The sequence below is a fragment of the Symphodus melops genome (assembly GCF_947650265.1).
Source record: "Symphodus melops genome assembly, chromosome: 13".
Classification (NCBI taxonomy): domain Eukaryota; kingdom Metazoa; phylum Chordata; class Actinopteri; order Labriformes; family Labridae; genus Symphodus; species Symphodus melops.
The window spans coordinates 11220356-11239913 of record NC_136703.1 but is presented as its reverse complement, the minus strand read 5'-3'; the positions used below and the strand labels follow the sequence as shown (position 1 = coordinate 11239913).

Here is a 19558-nt window from a genome sequence, read left to right as displayed (position 1 = left end):
CCACTGTCCGTCTTTGGACATTAGGTCTCTCAGTTGTTATCAAAAAGCCAGTTCTATTAATGTTCCAGCAGGGAGGTGAAAGCACAGCGTCGGTTCTAGTACAAAGAGTGTTCCTGGAAGCAGCGTCATTTTGTCTTCCAAAAACTGTAAGCACAGTTGTACCTTTGAAAGCATCCACACATTTACTCTCTTGTTTACTCTTTCAAATAAGGATTTCCTGTCTTCTGTCTCCAACTCTTTTTTTTTCACTCCGTCCTTACCTTATCTTAATTTTTGTAACTTACAGTTTCTGTTTGTATTTTAATATTTGGTTTAAACGTGAACTTTGCCATAACACGTCTTGTACTCATTTTAAGGTGCTATATGTGTGGTCAATGTATCTTTAAAGTAGGATGCAACTACTGTACCTTTAGGAAATGATTTATTGATACATTTTGATATGCACCATCTATTTTCTAGAAAAAACCAATGCAGTTCAGTGTTTTCAGGGCTTAGTTAAGTGAAAACAGAGCTGTGGTTGCTGTGCTCACAGCGCTCCTGGTTGAAATAGTTCTACTTTTAGAAAACCGCTGTTCTACTCAGTGTCACCTCACTCTCATCAACCAATCAAAATCAAGTAGTGGCGTGACTTCTTGAATCAAATTTGTTAACAACAAAGGTGCCTAAGAAACTAATCTGACTTGAATTTCTTGTAATGATTTTCATAATAAGCAAATATTAAGCAAAAAAGCAATTTAAAACTATCAAGGAAAGCAGGAGCAAGCCAAATGTCAAAACCTAGAAACAGTAAGGTTTCAATCAAGATAAGAGCTCTGAAACCAACACAAAAAAAGACATTAATGGACACGGGCCCTAAATGTATTAATCATCTAATCCATAGGTGTAAAAAAAAAACCCCCACAGACATTTAAAAAAAAAAAAAAAAAGCCCATTAGAAAGACCAAACTCACATTTTCAAATTGCTTATTCATCAAACCTCAAATATCAATCAACTAATCTAGGATAGGATAGGATAGGATATAACTTTATTGATCCCCAATGGGGAAATTCGGGCGTTACAGCAGCAGCAGCAGTGCAGAATCAAAAACAAAAGTCAAAATCGAATAAAAAAGTAACAACATAAACATTAATACAATCCAGGTAGTAAGGGGGGGATATATACAGAGGACTATAGCACGGTGGACTCAGCAGGGCAATGGAAAAGATATTAATAATACTGTGCAGTGAATGGCATGTTAAAGTGACCAGTGAAAGAATTTAAAGTGGCATTGTGATCAGAGGGTTATGTAAACAGTATTGACTGTTATAAGCATAATAAATATAGTGCAGTTTGACTGGAGTATAGATATATAGTTATAATAATATAAGAGTGTATTGTAATAATGTAATATATAATATAGATAGTATAGTATATATATCTATTGATTGATTTACATATTCAGCCCTTAAAGTGTACAGACTTAAAGGTGTCATGCAATTATTTTGAGAAAATCCTTGTAATGACTTCAGAAGTACAGATAGTAATGTCAAGATTTCATTGCTTACTTGGCAAGTTTCATTTCAATCTGCTGGCGGATTTCCTGGCGCTCCTGGTCGCTCCTTGCTGGGAAGATGTTCCTGTCCTCTAACTCTTGCTTGCTGGGCCGGTTTCGTAGTTTTACAGTAAGTAGCTCCTTTCTTAGCCTGCGGGGAAGTGTGCCTGCAACAACACATACATTGATTATCACACTGGAAAGTTTCAAAGGTGGCTTTGATTGTTTTTATTTTCCTTTTCTTACAATATTGCTATTCCATACTTTGAATAAATAGATAAACTCTCTAATTCCTCATCCCATAATGAATTAATACTTAAGTGTCCAGAAGCCTCCTCACATGAGTGATTGTGATTTACAGGGCAGTTGGTGGTATTTGAACAGAGTAGTATTTGTGTATATTTTTGTATTGCAGACAATAGTTTTTGCAATAACAACCGTTTTGGTTAAAGTCCAACCTCTTAACTTTACTTTAGAGTCTTGACAATCATGTTACTGTTTGATTCATGAATCATTTCATGTAACTGGCTGCAATCCCAATGATGCAAAAAAGACTCAAGCACGAAGTATAAGGATAAGCAAAATAGAAATTGAGGCACTATGCGATGCCCTTTTCAGAAGCAGAGCCAAAGTTATAGATCTAAATCAATGCCACTTTAAAATGTGCTGGTGAATTAGTTATTTTTACGTAGCCACCAGCAACCTTTGCCAACAGTTTGACCCTATTTTATGGTTACCTTTACCTGACAAATAATGGTCACCAAATTCTTCATTTTATCTCAGCTTTGGTCTCCACCAACTTCTGAATAAAATATATTGCTTTTTGACTGATAGTTGCTATTAATAAGTCATGCAAAACAAACTATATCATGTTTTTCTAGCACTAATATGTGTCCCTAGACTTAAAAAGCGCTCAATTATGAGAAAAGTTCATCATCACCTTCTTTTGCATGTTCTACTTAGGACAATAGGACATGGAGCAAGAAAGCCCAAGACAAATTTTCTAACAGAGAGGGGCGTGGTCAAACACAGCTTGCTTGCATTTAACGCCACAGACACAGAAACAGCTTGTTTTGAGCAGAGCTGAAATAGAGGGGTTTATATGCATGATCAAACAGGATCAGAGCGGATTTAGAACAAGAAACTTAAAGACATATTTCGGGGACCTCTGAGACTAATTTGAACTTGTCGAAAAGGAGGATAATATGTTATCTTTAAGTTTGTTTGCTGATAGGTGTTGAGAAGCTTTTTTGTGTGAAAACCCATTCCTGCTGTGGTAAGATGGTACAATAGACTTAAAACAATAAAGGCGCAGACCTTATTGAGTTGGATGAAAATTCTTTGTATATTTGTCATTTTAAGGGGTCCTTTATTATAATACAATGAAATGACTGCCAAAGAGACACAAATAATGTTCTCCAAATACAAATTTAACAACTTCAAATTCAAACCATTTCATCTATAGGTCACTATTTCATTTTAAATTCAGTCTAAACAAAATGGAGCCAAAACACAAATTAACATTTTTTGATTTAAAAATATTTACAGACTGCCCTGTAAATCCTACAGTACATATAAGCTCTTCAACCCACCAGAGATAACAGAATCATTCCAGCCGTCCAAGTCTGTGGGGAGGCCTGAGGTGTTGGAGAAGCACTGGTCCAGCCGCACATTCTCCTTATTCTCCTCAGCTTCTTTCTTAGGCCAGTCAGACCCTCCGCTTACCATACAGACCCCCACCAAAGAAGATGTGTGTTGGTTCTCTGAGCTACAGGAGCGTGAGAGCCGACCATCAGAACACCACAGCCTGGGAGGTGAGCCCTGCTCACATCCATCATGTACACTGAGGGGTCACAGCAAGAAAAAGGTAATTGGTAATTGATGTTAGCTGCAGTAAGTGGATCTTAGAATAACATCAGAGGTTAACTGTTGTATACAGTCCCAGTATGTCTGAATGAGGAGGCTGATGTTTAAGGTCAATCTAAACACTCACCTCTCCTGTCTATTCTTGGAAGCAAAGGCTCTCTGCAGCTCCTCCATGATGCAGCTAGGGGGCATAGGAGGGTGCATTACGTTTCCTAGATGTGGGGACCCTGAGGGGTTGGTAAGGGGCCCTCGTAGCTGTAGGGTCAGTGAAGCCATGCTTTCTGTGGCCCTGGGTTGAGGCTCCTTTGGGAGGTAGGAGTTTGGCAGATGAATAGGGAGTGACACAGGGCCTGAGTCTGAAAGAGAGTGATGAGATGATGAACACAGTAATTGATAGGTTAAAGGAGGAAGGATGATGTTTTTGTCAGGTAATACTAATTATGCATGCACAATAAATGAAAATCAAACTGATATGAGGTACTGCTTTGTTATTGATGGTGCAAAGAGCAACAAAAATAAAAGTTCTTACTTATAGTTTTGACGAAATGTGTGTCTGTTTTATGATTATTATCCTCATATAGGTAATGGGGAGAGGACTTTGATAAAGGGTACCGGTACTAAGCTGAAGCTTTGATGAACATAAGCATTTTGGTTTTCTGGGAAATTAGGCTCCAGTGTCTTTGACCTGCACATCTGTTTAATATGAGAGAAAAGTAGAACTCTAGGAATGCTGCCTTGAATATACAGGGGTCGCCACCTAGCTCATCAGACAGGACGGAGAAGAAAGGAGATCTGTTTATGCTGTGGCTAGACCTGGCTAACTCATACTGGTCAAGAACACACTCATGTACTGTGATTGTACTGTCAATAATGCTTGTGTGTGTGACCACGCAAGACTTAAATATTCCAAGGACTGGAGAGGGTCATACAGAGGATGAGGATGGACCTCAAGCCTGCCAAACAAGGCCACTTGTGCTGAGGAAAGGCAGTCTCTGACAAGTTCCACTTTTGTCAAAAGTTGGGGAAAACCCAACTTGACCACAACCTCAGAGGCCTATTCAGACAAGAGAGACAGATCATTGGATACCTCTGTAGGTGGCTAGCTTTTTCATGTAGAGCAACCCAGCTCTCACTTATACCTGGGTGTAAGTGAGATCTGGGTTGTCCCCTTCCATTCCATCAACACATCCCTGCATACATGAACTGCTGTCCGAAGGGATTGTAGGCCTATTAGATTCTTCACCGCACAGGAATGACAGCTATTAGTTGACCTGGGCAAACAACTCAACTTTCCGGCGAACTCACCATTATAGTGACCAGAAATGTTCATCTTGTCAGAGGTCTCAAGACAGCTTTTTCGAATACTGTTTGCTGTGCCTTTGAATACAAGCATTGATGAGGCTTTTGAAAGGAACCTATGCAGTGGTTTGTTCTTTTCAACTCTTTGACTAAATCAACAGCAAAGCAAATATAAGGGAACATTCCAAAAGTGAATGTGACTTAGTTATGGCACATTGAACACATTCAATTACCGGTAGTTGTGTTCATGACTTTGATTTATTTTCACTCAAATAGGTTTCTTAATCCAGAACTTTTACTGACGTGCTTATACCCTTATTATTCTTTTCTAATTCGTCTAGTTTTCTTCAACAGCTACCTGTTGTTCATCAGTGGTGCAAGAGATACAAATAGCTCACCATCTACAGTAGTCAGCTGGGGCAAAAGTTTTGGAGGTACTTGTGGTGGAGAAGTTCCTGTTGGGATTTCCTCCTCTGGTCTTTCTTCCGTCTGCTCTCCCACATCCTGCAGCCCCCCAGGTAAATTCCCAGCAGGGTGCAACTCCTCACCTCCCACCTCCTGTGGTAATGATGCATTCTCCTCGACCTGATCACAATCCTGGGGAGGGGCAGCTAGTGATAGACAGTGATAAAAGGGGATCATTTATCAAAAATATAAATAGACTATACAAACGTGTCCACCATTCAATGGTTGGCAGCTGCTGGATAATGTTTGCAGAGGAATGTTTGCGAAGGTAAGGAGAGTTACACTTACAGAGAAATACATCTGACTTCAACCATTACAAATGACAAGAAGTTTGAAAATTACCACTTGATGGGTAAAATGTGAACTGCAAGTTAAAAAACTAATTCTGAAATGAATTTAACGTAAACATGATTTGTATTATATTGGTTTTGCACATAGAAATCCATGTTGTGGACTTCTCTTTGGAGATGAAATTGAAGGCAATGTACAGCATTGATCTGTCTTTGCTTCCCCCTAGTGGAAAATGTATATAGGCTTAAATAGACTACACAGTTTAAGCCAAGAAATCATTGACTTTGGAGATAACTACTACAGCTAATATAAATCTGTACATGTGATCCTTGCATATAGAACTAGGAATTGTATCATAACATCACCTATTTTAAAATCAGCTTTGTTTAGAGGTCTCATTGTGAAAAGGTCCCATCATATGAGAAAGCACAGCAATCTTATAGGCCTACACTCTCATACTGATTACAATAAAGCTGAGACAAAGACTCCCAGAGACTTCATAAATCCATTTTCTCCCTTCTCTGTTGCTTTCACAGCTCTGACATACAGCACATTAATTCCTTGACTCTACAGTGAGCGATTATCCTACCAGGTGGAGGCAGCTCCTCGTCAGGACCGAGATACTCCACACTGCTGACTGTGAGGTTGTGGTTCAAAGATCCCCCAAATCCTCCAAGCAGGACGGAACCGTCTGAGCAGCAGCCTTGGATGGGGGAGTTTGGGTCGTGGCATAGAAGACTGCTGGATAATGCTACATCTGTAAGAGGGGAGAAGGGTGTGTGGACAACAGGATTTCTGTAAGGCATCCAAAGAAATTATTTAAAGTTTCAGAACGTTATTTCTTTTTACAGATGTACCTTTTTCTTAATAATGTCTATATTTTCAGACAGCTGATCTTTATTATCACAAGGGCACTCCACTTTGAGACCATCTCCTTTCATGAGTATTACCTGTTCATTTGAGCGCTGGGTAAATTATTCTGCTGTTTTAACAAGTGTTATTGGGCAGAGAAAGGCTTATTTAGGCATTGACCTTAAGCATCTGCACTAACTGAAACTATACTTTCATATGAATAGAATAAAAAGGCAAGTCAAGCAAAAAGAGTTACCTGTATATTGAGTGTATTTGTGTGTGTGTGTGTGTGTGTGTGTGTGTGTGTGTGTGAGAGAGAGAGAGAGAGAGAGAGAGAGAGAGAACACAGTCAGAGCACCTGCTAAATGAATTGACTAACAAACCCTGAGACCTCTAATAAACAACTATGAGCATTCCCCTGAATGACATTCAGTCTTTATGTCACCTTGATTTAACAGCACGCTCCATTACAGCAAGAGTATCAAATTTAGCCTTGTGTTCACATTACACATCACATTACTGCAGGTATATATGACTGCTTTTAAAAGCAGGCACACAAGGTGACTTTACAAAAAGTCAATATAACTGATGAACCCCTGGTGTATTTGAATCATTCTATCATTCTGATTGAATATTCCTATAATTCTAGAAAACTCAGTGTAAATAAATCATTGGTTGCAATTTTAGATTTACAAATTTAGCCTAACTTGTGTTTTAAGTGTTACATATATGTCATGTCACAAAGCCCAGATCTCTTTTACCAAAAATGAATTAAGCTACCACACAAATTTAAAAAAGCCAAGACAAAAACAAGGACTTCTGCTTTTTGAAGGTATTTCCGAACCTTGATGACTGGCTTCACCATCTGGATAGAAAACAATAGCAGTAGTTTCCTTTTACCTGCGGCCCAATAGGCAAGCTGGCAGTGATAAAGCTGTACACTGTATTTGTAGTACTTTAACCACACCATTTCTTATTGTGGTCTCTATGATGTAACTTGTTCAGATTGAAGCAGAAAAAAGTACATTGTTTGAGAATATATTTAATTTTTGACTTACTGGATTGAAAACATATTTGCAAGAGGAATATTTGGCAGAATATGTTTTTTTAAACAGAAATAGTGGAAACTCTCCTAAAATGAACCCTCCTTTTCTACCATTACTCTGCTCTGTGTAACTGATTCAATTTTAATACATGTGAATTTCAAACAGATGGAACAAAGATAATTGGATAAAGTTTGTATCCGTTAAAGATTTTATATGGAATAGTTTTATATGGTATTATTATACAGTGAAAAAAATCCTACTGGGTAGAATATTGTGCACTAGGATCATAAAAAAATGAAGAGGGTTAGTTTGATTCACAAAGTAAAAGCATGGATTCCAACATATACTCATTCACTTAAAAACAGAACTTACAGATTCTCTAAAGTATGTGAATCTATTCCTGGATTTGAATCTAGAAACACAACCCCCCAATACAACATTTCACCCTCCACCCACCCATCCAGCTCAGTACCTGTGGAACTCTGCTTGAGCTTCTCATTTTTCTTTTTTCTCCATTTCCAGGGCTTGAAGATGCGCCCTAGAGTGGCCAGCTTGCTGTTACGTCGGATGGGTGAACTGTGTACCCCAGTCACCAGACAGCCGGTCCTCAGCACCCTCTGCTGGTCAACCAGATCTACTACAGGAAGAGCAGGGTTGGAAAAGAGGCCCAGAGGAGGGTCAAGAGATGCAACAGAGAGGGAAAAGTGTGCAAGGACAGAGACAGAGAAACAGAGAGAGAGAGAAACGAGTATACAATTAGTACACTCACCTTACTGAATAAACCATAATGGACTCCAAGTGCTGTGAACAGATTGAATTAGAAAGACTAATTTGGTCATAGCACACTCTGTCACAGCTTTGAATCCCCTCTCATTGAGCCACAATAAATAACTCTAACTCTCAAATTTGGAGGAAACAGAACATCACAGACACAGACAGCCTCAAAAGACTCCAAAAAAGACCCATTTCCTTGGAGACCATCAGGTGTGCTAGCAGAGCTGCTTTCCCAGAAACAGCATAGACTTGACAACTTTTTTTTTTTTTTTTTTAATACACTGCTGTTCTTATTCATCCAGATGTTTTCTGGGCATATTTCTCCAAAATTTATCAATATTTGACAGAGGTGCGGAAACCCTTGCCATACATTATATGGATGCACACAAAAAAGGTGTCTTGCATTGTATTTTTGTATAATCTTAACCCAAAAAGCCATGATGATTCGGTGGTATGTGCATTTTTTCTGTTGCATATGGATAAACTACGTAAAAAAAAAAAAAAAGTGTGTTATGTTTTTTTCTGCATGCAGGCAATTATATATCCTTTAAAAAAAAAACCTTCGCTCTCAGAAAAGGCGTGTTAAACTCCAAGGGCTCTAAACAAAGATGTATACATTCAAAATGTTAAGTTTCACATAAAAAATTAATAGAAATATTAGGAAGAGAAGGAGGCATACAATAAACAGTAAATAAAATTAATCTAAAATAATATGTGAGCTGTCCAATTATTCTGTGCTGCCACCATCTCACAGAAAGCACTTTTCTCCCTCAGAATTTAAGTTCTATCTCAATGAATGATGGCTATGACTCATGTCAGGAAAAGTGTGGGTCTACAGATTTTGTGTGCGCACATTGCTGCTTGCTTGTCTGAACCGAAGAGTGCCCAGAAAGAGGACATTTACAATATGCAATTTAACGTAGAAGTGCTACAGTGCTACATACGTCAATGTGACAAAAATTGCACCAATGTTTGCCTTCAGGAGGCTGATATCTTTGTTCAACATTCAGCTGAGGATGAGGCAAGGATTTGTGATGGAGGAGGTTGGGGTGTGTGTGTGTGTGTGGTGGTGGTGGTGGTGGTTGGGGAGGGATGGGGGGGGGTCTCAGGGTGTGATGTGGAATACAGTGAAGGAGGAGGGAGAATACAGCTGACTCCTTTTCATGTTTTTTTTTGCTGCTCCTTCTTTCTTCCTCAAAGCACATGTAGGAGGGGGAGAGATTGGTGATGATTGGGGGAGGAAAGAAGCCAGGATTGAAAAAGAGAGAAGGGGGAAAGGAAAGAAAAGAAAATAAGGTGGTGGTGAAAAAAGTCTAAAAGAAGTAAGGAACAAGAAATAGACACCCAAGAGAAAAGAGAAGATGGGGGGAGGGGACAAATAGGCCCAAGAGGACAAGGAAAATAGATAAAGGGAAATTATGAAGAAATGATTAATAATTAAGGAAAAAAGATAGTATGTGGTGAAAGGAGGTAATTTCAAGTTTGGCATGCAGTGTCAACGTTCCAGGAAACAGGTCAGTTGACCATGCACACTCTCACTGTATTATCATCACTACTGTCACACACGCAGCATGGCAGACGTGGCACTGTACGCAGAATCCAGGTCAAGCTTGAAGGAAACGCACCCAGTTGCTCAGAAAAAAAAAAAAAAAGCTTAAGAGAAGGAGAGGGGTGGTGGGAGGGGCAATTGCTGTGTTTGTGTGAGAGGCAGCGAAAGAGAGAGAGAGAGAGAGCATGTGTGTGTGGAGAAAAAAAGGAAAGGGGGAAGGAAGGAGGTGGGGTCAGACCCACTGCTGTTGCCATGGCGACCACATCCAGATGCTGCCGCAGCAGTGGGAGCCAGCGGGAAGAGCGAGTCAGCGTGTAGCTCAGAGGAAGAGAAGGAGAGAGCAGAGGAGCCCCCTTCTCAGACACATCTTAAGCCAGTGGCAACACCCAGTGCATTGTGGGTTGAGGGTGAAGCCACATGGAGTATAAGATCTGTCTGCATTTTAAAACAGGGATATAGACAGGAGGGTGGGAAGACAGGGAGGGGTTTTAGGGGAGGAAGGGAGAAGAAGGGGGATTCCGGGGAGAAAAGGCGAGAAAGAGAGATGGGAGGGGGCTGTTGCTATACGGAAGCGCTTGCAGGAGAATCTGGGCTTGTCCAATCGCAGAGCAGCTATTTATAATGCATATCAAGTAACTCTTCATACTTCATAGAAGGTTCTCTAAGATGACAGGAGTCAGGGTAGAGCACAGGAATTAGGTGAAAACACATGCATACACATGGATTTGATTTTATTCGCCGGATGAGGGTGTCTCCAAATGTATGTCAGATAAGCATGGGCGGACTACATGCACTATGTGGAGATTACGTGCAATTCTAATTAATATTCTAATGCGATTTATTAAATCTATGTGTCAAGCTGATGCAGTGGACCAATAGGGGGCTCATTTTTGCTCTGTCCACATAGTTCTCTACAATACTAGTCTATGCAAACCATAATTCAAGTCAGGTGGTGAAGTTTTGTCTTTTCACTGGAGAGAAGATTAGAATGAAAATGAAATGAAAATGTAAAACAATTCATAAACACCACAAATACAAACTCTTTATGCTACTTATTATACTGCATTAGTGCAGTGTGGACTCCAAAATGATTTAAGAGTGGAATAAAGTGTGCAATATGATAATGTGACTTGGCAGGAAAACAGGGAGTTAGTGTGCCACCAGGGACCACACCCTACTTAACTAGCTTGTCAGCACATTCCAGATCAGTACACATGTACACAGTGAGCCCATCAACCTTCAGGAGTGCCTGAGGTGTGCTAACTAAAGGCATCTTGTACAAAGTGCAGGAATCTAAACTTTATAGATCAATTGAAACAATAAATAAAAAGGAAGGAAATGTAAGCAAGCAATGAATACAACAAAAAATCTGTCTGTAACCTTTACAGTTTTTGCAATAAAAGGCACTAACACTGAAGGGTAGGATAATATCAACAGCATAGTTCCAGCAGTGAGAGATGGCATTAGGCAAAGCCTTTTTTTTACATTGTCACCTGATCATCTATTTTGTGTTTGTTAAGCTCTCACTGTAGAACAAAAACATCAGAATGAATGAAACAAAAACTCACTATTATGTTTTTTTTCACTGGGACACAATGTATAATACCTGTTTGCATCGCTTTTCTGCATTACAAGGGCACTGAATACTCAAGTATTTAAGATCCCCATTCCAAGATCCACAATAGGAATTCTGTCAGTAAGTAGCTTGTTTGGTTCATCACTTTAGTCAAAATTGAAATACCTCAATAACTATAAAAGTACCTGCATACGCAAGACATTTTGATACAAATTGATGGTTGCCAGAATCCTGTCAGAGGCATTTAGGATTATGGTTGATTTCTTTTGGGATGCTCTCTGACCTTTCCTTTACTGCAACTTAAGTTTTCTTGGTACTTGTTGTACGTTCACGTCCGCAAAATAAACAGCTAAAATGTATATAGGCATCAATGGTTCTGAGTGGAAAATGTGGGTGCTCCCCTTATTTTCCATTTGGTCAAAAGTAAGATTTATTTTTATCAATCAATCAATCTTCCTTTGTATAACGTCAATTCATAAAAAGTGTTATCTCAAGACACTTTACAAAAAGCAGGTAAAGGACCTCACTCTTTGTCTGTTAACATTACAAAAGAGCAGGTAAACAGACCATGCTCATCGTTATGTTCATAAAGCAGGTACAAGACCTTACTTATTGCTATATTACAAGAGCCCAGCTTAATCCGTCATAGCATAGCGAGAAAAAAAACCCTTTAACGGTCAGAAATCTTCTGATTTCTAAAGGGCTCATGATGGAACAGCCGTCAGCCAAAGCTGCACATGGGCTTTATGTTTCTGCTAGACTTTTCCTGGATGGATTATTATGAAGTTAGGTACAGTTAGGATTCCACACAGGATTCATCACTTGATTTATTGATTCCTTTAATTTTCCTCTAGGCCAGCCATTACAGTTAAATAGTAAATGGACTTGAGCAACACAGAGAATTTTTTTACCAAGCTGGTCACACCTACCCATTCACTTTGCTATGTAAAGTTTCCATCAGCATTATCTAATCCCAAATTGATGCACATTGCACATTGATTCGCTAGCATTTGGTTTAAAGCACAATGTCCAAATAGCTTACGCATACTAAACCTGCTGTACACACCTTCAAACCAGACCTGTAAGAAAAACCATACAATTGTGCTAAAACATAAAATTCATAAATGAAGCCCCACAGAGTCTCCAGTCTTTGCTTTAGTCACCCGGCACCTTACACCCAAGCAACTGACAATGTGCCCTTGAATGGACCACCTCCTTACTGGCTGCAACGCCAACTGACCTCTTCACTTTACCCCCCCCCGGCTTTACAACTGAGCTGCCATCTGTCTGTAGCCCTGTTGCCTCAGGGGCCCATCCACAGTCAGGAAGCACGTCTAACAACTTGCAGGGAGAAAGCATATATCAGAAGGGCTGAGAAGCATAAAGTGAAAGCATATGACTATGAGAGAAAATATGAGATATCCTGAATAGTACAGTAGTGGCCAAGTATAGAGTGATTTATAACGGGATAGGCTGGGAAATAATGAACACCTTGATTCTGTTCAGGCTCTAAATAGAGCAAAGTGCACCCAACAAGGAAATTATAAATATCTGAAATCACTGTCTCTTAGAGCTTCCCTTCTTCTGTGAGATTTAATTTTGCTCTGACTCATTTTAAATTAACTCAATTAAAAAACAAGTTCAATTGAATAAAATCAGCTCTTTTTGTCGTGTTTCAAGCAATTCTGCAACATAAATTCATTAAGCCGAGGGACCAAAACTGTAATAGAGGACACAAGGTCATATCCTTGTTTTTCTCTTCATCATGTTGATTCATTTTCAAGGTAATTCATTGGGAGGAGAAAGAAAGTGTAATGAAAGCCTATGCTGAATCAATTTATAAAAAAGTCAATAGTTACAGCAATTAATATGTTTTTCACACAAACCAAAACAATCTGTGGATCCTGGGTAAATGTGCATATATTCTAGGATGAGCACCCAAAATGTATGATTTTTACTAGAACTTTTTGGGGATTAAAGGTATTTCTAAAAAAGATATGGTGTGTGGTCTAAGACTACATTGGCAAAGGTCAAGCTTTCAGATCATCAAAGTGATTACAGGCCAAGAGTGAAGTTCCAATTTGTGAGCTTCTGGCAATAAGAAAGTGAAATCATGTCAGCTAGGCCAGCAACCAATAGAAAACGCCTGAGGCCCTAATTTCTTACCATATGTTGGTGTTGAGAATGAGGACTAGCGGGTGGCTTGGTGCTGCAGCATCAACAAAGAGAACCCAGAATCTGGTTCATAATTATAATCTAATTAAAAGTCAGTTGTATTACTTTTCTATTTTTCTAAAAGTTAATGGGGAAATAGATAATGAGAAAAGTAAAGTTTTCATGAGGATTACTAAAATAGGTTCTCCTCAGTGAAAACAAAGCTGAATTAGTCTCAACAGTTATAAGAAAGTGCATATTCATACATATGCAATGCTTTCAGTTTTAACAGAACAGTCTTTTCTATTAAAATATGCTAAAATATTACTTTATACAAGGCACTTGTTGTCTTAAAAAAATGGGGTATATTTGAAAAGCAGTTACACTACGAATGACATCATCAAGATTTGATGCGTGGAAACAAAATATTTTAAACCTTAAAGGAAAATATTTTTTCACAACATGTATGCTAACATAAATGCTATAAAAGATGGACATTTTTAAAAATTTTAAATATTCAAAAAAAGATTCTCCCTTATAATGTATAGTGTCACGATGCTTTATAAATAGCATTTAAGGATACAAATGCTTGATGGATTAATGGATTAACCTTTTCAAACAGTCAGAAGTGCACAGAGAAAAAACTGAATCGGGAAATCTCAATTCAGTTGGGAAAATTTAAATTCAGCTTTGAATGCTTTGCTGCAGTCATCACATCCACCCAGGGGGCTGAAAATGTTCCTGCCAAATGTGCCTTTCCTGTCACCCACACAATAGGGCAAGTCTTGAGAAATATCATCACAACCCATTCTACCAACATTATCCACCTGAAGTAGATGAAGTCCTGAATGCTGTCCAGGAAGACTTCCAGTCAATACTTGAGTTTTGGGCTCAGTTCCCGTTGAAGAAATCTCAGCCTCTTCCATCATAAAGCCTCCTCCAATCAGGTAATGGAAGTCTTGGTTCACCTTTTTGTCCTGTGCTGTTTCTGCAGTATTTCACTTTAATATAACAAGTTGCAAGATTAATTCTACCCATTCAGCTTTTTATATCCACAGGGAAGATTATTTTTTTTCTTAGAAGTGGTTTCATTAAAAAAAAAACAACAACAACAACACTTTTAGTCCTTGCTGAAAAGCAAACACAATTTACTCCTGTTAACAAAGAAAGTGTTTTTCTTGAACCATATCCCAGACTTTTTTTTTCAGAAAATTTCAAGATAATAAAATGGAAATGTGGGCATTCACTGCTTCCTGAAAGCAGTTGGTACTCGCAAGGTTTATGCACAGCTGAGTTAGCCGTGCATCTTCAATAGTGTGTGGGCGTTTTCAGTCAACAAGGCTAGTAATAGACTCCAGTATCAGAGTCAGGTGGTTGAGCAGTGGTGTGAAATATGTTCCTGTTGTCTCCACCGTTTCAGGTCAGTGTCTACAAAATGTATATAAGCATAGTGAACATGAAAGTAAATATGCACTGGTTCAATGAGAGTTTGCGGGCATGTTTTTGTGTCTGCTTGATACAGGAGCTGATAGCTCAGATCCACTGGGCTTCCATTACTCTGCAGGGAGGAGGAAACATCATAGTCTCCTGGCAGAGGAAGAAATTTGGGAGGTGCACAGAGGAACCATACAAATCACTACTGTTAGCACTGTAATCTCCAAACAAGTTCCAATACAACAGACACATTTGGATTCCCTCAAGTGTGCAGCAATGTGAGCGTGGGATGGTTTGGGCCTATTAAAATCAACGATCCCAAGCTGCAGCTGGATTTAGAGTAGGGAGAGTACAGTTGTGTGTGCAAAGCTGCTACTCCTCTAGGGAAATAGAAATTCGTAAAAAAACAAACAAAAAAAAAGCATTGCATTTGTTGCTATTTTATAAACAACTAAAAGATGTGTTCATTCCATATGCATATGCGTCTTTACACCATGTAATAACCACTTAATTGGCCATTTGATGCCTATCATTGAAAACATATTTTGGACATGTGGTCAAAGAATATGCTGCCATCTGGTTTGAATGAATGAGCCGATGACATGATGTATTGCATTGTAACTCAATTAAAACACCTTCAGGTTGATCCAAGATTAGTAGACACCCTGAACTATTGTAATTATTTGTAATTATTTTGTAGGCATTAGAAAAAATGTGGTCTGACTGGAGCACAGTTCTGTGTCAGTCCTGGAGTTCATTCTGTCATGAGAGGTGCCTACGACTAATGACAGACATTTAAACTGTCCACCAAATTTTTGTCCAGTTCCATAAAAAACGTTAATTTTTGTTACCAAACAAGATGCCTTCATTCGCTCTGTGCCAGAGTGAGGCTTCTTGTAGTGAAAAAGACACTATCTGGAATTATTAAACAGCTTTGAGCCATGCACTGAATCCTTGTTGATGAAGAAGTTGCTAGCCATTAGCCAATCACTCATTAGTAATGAGCACAAACGTTGTTCTACAGGCTTGACCACCGCTCTTATGGCACTTTTAAGGGGATTGGATTTGAATTTAAGCTATTGGCCACCATAGATGTATGAGATGATTAAATTACTTCAAATGGAATTTGTGGCTGCATCTGCACATTGTCTCTCTTGTTAATGTGTTATTGGTGCCAAAGAAGTACAGATAAAAATGTGTGGTGTATGCTTGGGTTTCTTACACAGCAGATCAGGAGGTGGGTTGAGTTGAGGCATCTGAAATCCAGGACAGACTTATCAGCAAGCAGAACACGGCTCTGCTCGGTTCAGCTGCCTGCTGCAGAGTGAAGGCTGTGGCTGTCCATGGTGCTGAAACTCACCCTGGCCTAAAGTCCAAAATCGCCTCCTATCCTATCTCACCCTGCTCTAATATTTTTCACTGAAAACCATAGATAATGGTGTAAAAAAAATGCCAATATTTTTCATAATAAGGTAGCTATAATAACTTGATGATTTATCTTTTTTGCTAAAAAGCACTTTTGTCTGTAATTGTCTTGAAATTGCATGTCATGTCAGAGTTTCATTCAAGATTCAACTCTTAATTTACAGTAATAAAAGAACAAAAAAAGTTCACACCAATACATTAAAAATGACTCTTGTGGTTAATCACTTATTAAAATTGTGACAGATGAAATTTAGAACAGTAGAAGTTTCATTAGAATTTAACAATTCAAGTATCAAGCAAATCAGTGACATGTAAGTGACAAGTAATGATCTTGGCTCATAGTTCTTACTAAAGGGATGCAATAGTTCTGGTAATCATAGCTACTTTTAACTACTTTCTTGCATTTTAATTAAGTTCTATAAAAAATGCAATGTACAAGATAAAAATTCAAAAATAACAAAAAATTGTCTATTTGTGTTTTATGTATGTCTGAAGTGAATCATTTAAGCATATAGCAGACACCTCATGCCTGATTTGTACTGGACACTTACCAATATTTATGCACCATCATACTTTTAAATGAGGAAAATATGTTTATCCAACTGCAGATGAGAGAAAGCTGATTGTAATATCTGGACCTAAACTAGCAAGCTCTTATTTTCATTATGTATACTTAAAAACTCAATAAAATGCATTTATAATTTATATAAAAAAAGATCTATAGTAATGTGTTGCTGAGTGTTGATTATGTGAAAACACAACAGTGTGAGTGATTATCAACACAACCAACAACTTTATCACCCTTTACTCACATCTCTTATGAACCCTGTCTTAACCTCAAACATTAAGTCAAAAAACACAATGAAGAGCCTCGATTCATTTCTATTTGTGACCATATTAATTCAGATACTGTTATCTGCTTTGCTATGCATTTAATTTGATACCTCCTCAGAGGCCTTGCAAATATATTCGATCATACTGTGTTGTAAGCGTCTATCAAACTCTCTAAGGAGCCATCCAACCACTTTCTTTCCTTTCTATGGTGCTTTAAATTCTGTCAATCTAATGGCTTGGACTTTACCTGCCTTTATTCATCTTCTTTTATTTCACACAAGTCTTCACCCATACTTTCAATCCTGCACTTTGTGTATGAGCCCCATGCTTCTTCATCCCAGACATCAGTGTTGATCAGTGATGGGACCCAGGACTCCCCTCTACTACCCTCTGCCCCCCTCATCTATCTCGGACTGTAACTGTCTGGTTCATTAGGAGAGAGAAAGAGAGAGAGAGAGAGAGAGAGAGAGAGAGAGAGAGAGAGAGAGAGAGAGAGGGAGGGAGGCAACAAACAGGTGTGAGGATGCATAACGATCGATTTATGAGTGAGTGAGTGAGTGAGTGAGTGAGTGTGTGCGTGTTTTTGTGTATGTGTGTTTGCATGTGCATGGGTGTGTGTGTCAGTGAGAGGGGGGGTGGGAGGGAAAGAGTGAGAAAGGCACACAGAAATTATTGGGAGGGGTGGAGGCAAAAAAACAAAACATTAAAAGGACTGTGTTACCCAGTTTATATTTCAAAGCATTACTTTAGTGAACTTAATCAATAATTATATTTAAGACATTAATCAAATGAAAAAAAAGACTTGCATATAATGATATAATCAGAGGGAATTATCACTTAACCCTGCAGTCCATCGTGTAAGGGTTTTTTATATTTGTTTTAGTTAACTGTCATGCAATTTCACAGTTTTGGATGACTTTCAATGCCCCAATTGATGCAATTAAAAAACAATAAACAACTATTTAACTTTTAATATCTTTATTCTGCCTCGTAAGCACCAAAGAGCAGATAGAAAAATAAAGGGACTAGCTGTTAACCCCCAAACCCTTCAATCTCTTAAAAGGCCAGATTTTCTTCTCAAATTGGTGGAAACCAAAAATTAAATTACAATAAAAATAATTTTCACAATCAATTTTTCATTTAGATTCAGTAGCAGGAGTGCAACACATCTCTGAAATTGATAGGTATCCAGGATAGTGAGGCTAAATTGCTAACGTTCTACTGTAAGTTCTCTTGAACATTTAAAGATGTATTTCGCTCCTTGCTAGCCATTTAGGCCAAAAATAACTTGCTAAAAGAAAAAAATAGTCCTAACAAATCAAATTAACTGTTTGGGAAATAAATAAAAAGACTATTTAACAATGATTGAGCTATAAAAAGAATCAGTATAACAATCTATTGTTCAAGTAATGATACTTACTCTTACATCACTCATTTTACAACCTTTTTTGTGAATGTTGATTATAAATCTCGGTTGGAAATGTAAGTCAGACAAAGCAATGTCATTGCAGACATGTACATAGGATAACACAGAGAGGAATGGTTAAAAGACAAACGAAGTGTTCTAGAATTATATCCTCTTAAAGTCACAAATGGAAAACAGGCCTGGTATCTGTGTTCATGCAGCAGCTTCTCAAATCAGAACCGCACAGCCACTGCCTCTTTCTTAATGGTCTCCTACAGACCATTCATCATCACACCCAGGCTGGTTAGCAACATGACAACTTCTTGGCTTTCTTTCATTGAAGGCCGTCCTCCTCATCTCTTCTTCTCCATGCTCTATTCACTCTCCTCCATTCGTTCTCTGGCTCACTAATTCAGTCTCCTGTGCTTTTCTCTCCAGGACCTTTCCTCTTCTTTACCTTCAAAATATGTCAACACTGTTGTAAATGGAAGCTCAAAGGGGTAAGTTAGCTCTTTACCCTTCAGAGGATGCAATGTTGTACACTCCATTTAACCTGGGACTTTATAAGCTAAATAGCTACATCCTGCCTTCATGTTGGACTCTCTGACAGGTGGTCAGGGCAGCTCTGGTCCTTATTTTCTGTCCTCCGAGGGCTGTCTCTATATTGCCCTTCCTGTCTTGTTCTGGCATCCAGCTCCAACTTTGTTGGTATTTCTTTTCATTGCAAAAGACTTTACAGACCAGACTCATGCATATCAATGCACACACAGTGGCACAAATCAGGATCAGGGGTCGTCACGTAGGTGTACACACGCAGCAATATGTGTCTTGGACAGTGTCAGATGCCTAAAATGCTCAGACATCCACAGGGAGCAGACATGATGGAGGTTTTTTTTGTTGTAATTGTTGTGCTCCATTGTTGAGTGTCCACAGAGAGCACAGCTCAACAAGGCATCCAGATGCAGCTTATCTCCATTCACTAGTAGTTCACTGATCCACAGTGTGACAGTACAATAAGTGAAACATTCAGAGAGGAGAAAAGACTTAAACGAAAGA

General features: G+C 38.7%; 1 protein-coding gene across 2 annotated transcripts in view; it reads right to left on the bottom strand.

Annotated features, from left to right (window-relative positions):
• phactr3a (phosphatase and actin regulator 3a) overlaps positions 1-19558 on the bottom strand; it is a 30662-nt gene that overhangs the window by 6131 nt on the left and 4973 nt on the right. The window contains exons 2-7 of one of the 2 annotated variants that reach the window (XM_079359465.1): positions 7824-7985; positions 6043-6210; positions 5096-5308; positions 3526-3754; positions 3125-3375; positions 1546-1699 (exon numbers count right to left, since the gene is read on the bottom strand). In XM_079359465.1, coding sequence (XP_079215591.1) covers positions 1546-1699; positions 3125-3375; positions 3526-3754; positions 5096-5308; positions 6043-6210; positions 7824-7985 — 1177 coding nt within the window. Of the gene's footprint in view, positions 1-1545; positions 1700-3124; positions 3376-3525; positions 3755-5095; positions 5309-6042; positions 6211-7823; positions 7989-19558 lie in introns of both variants that reach the window. The other variant, XM_079359464.1, reaches the window with a different exon arrangement.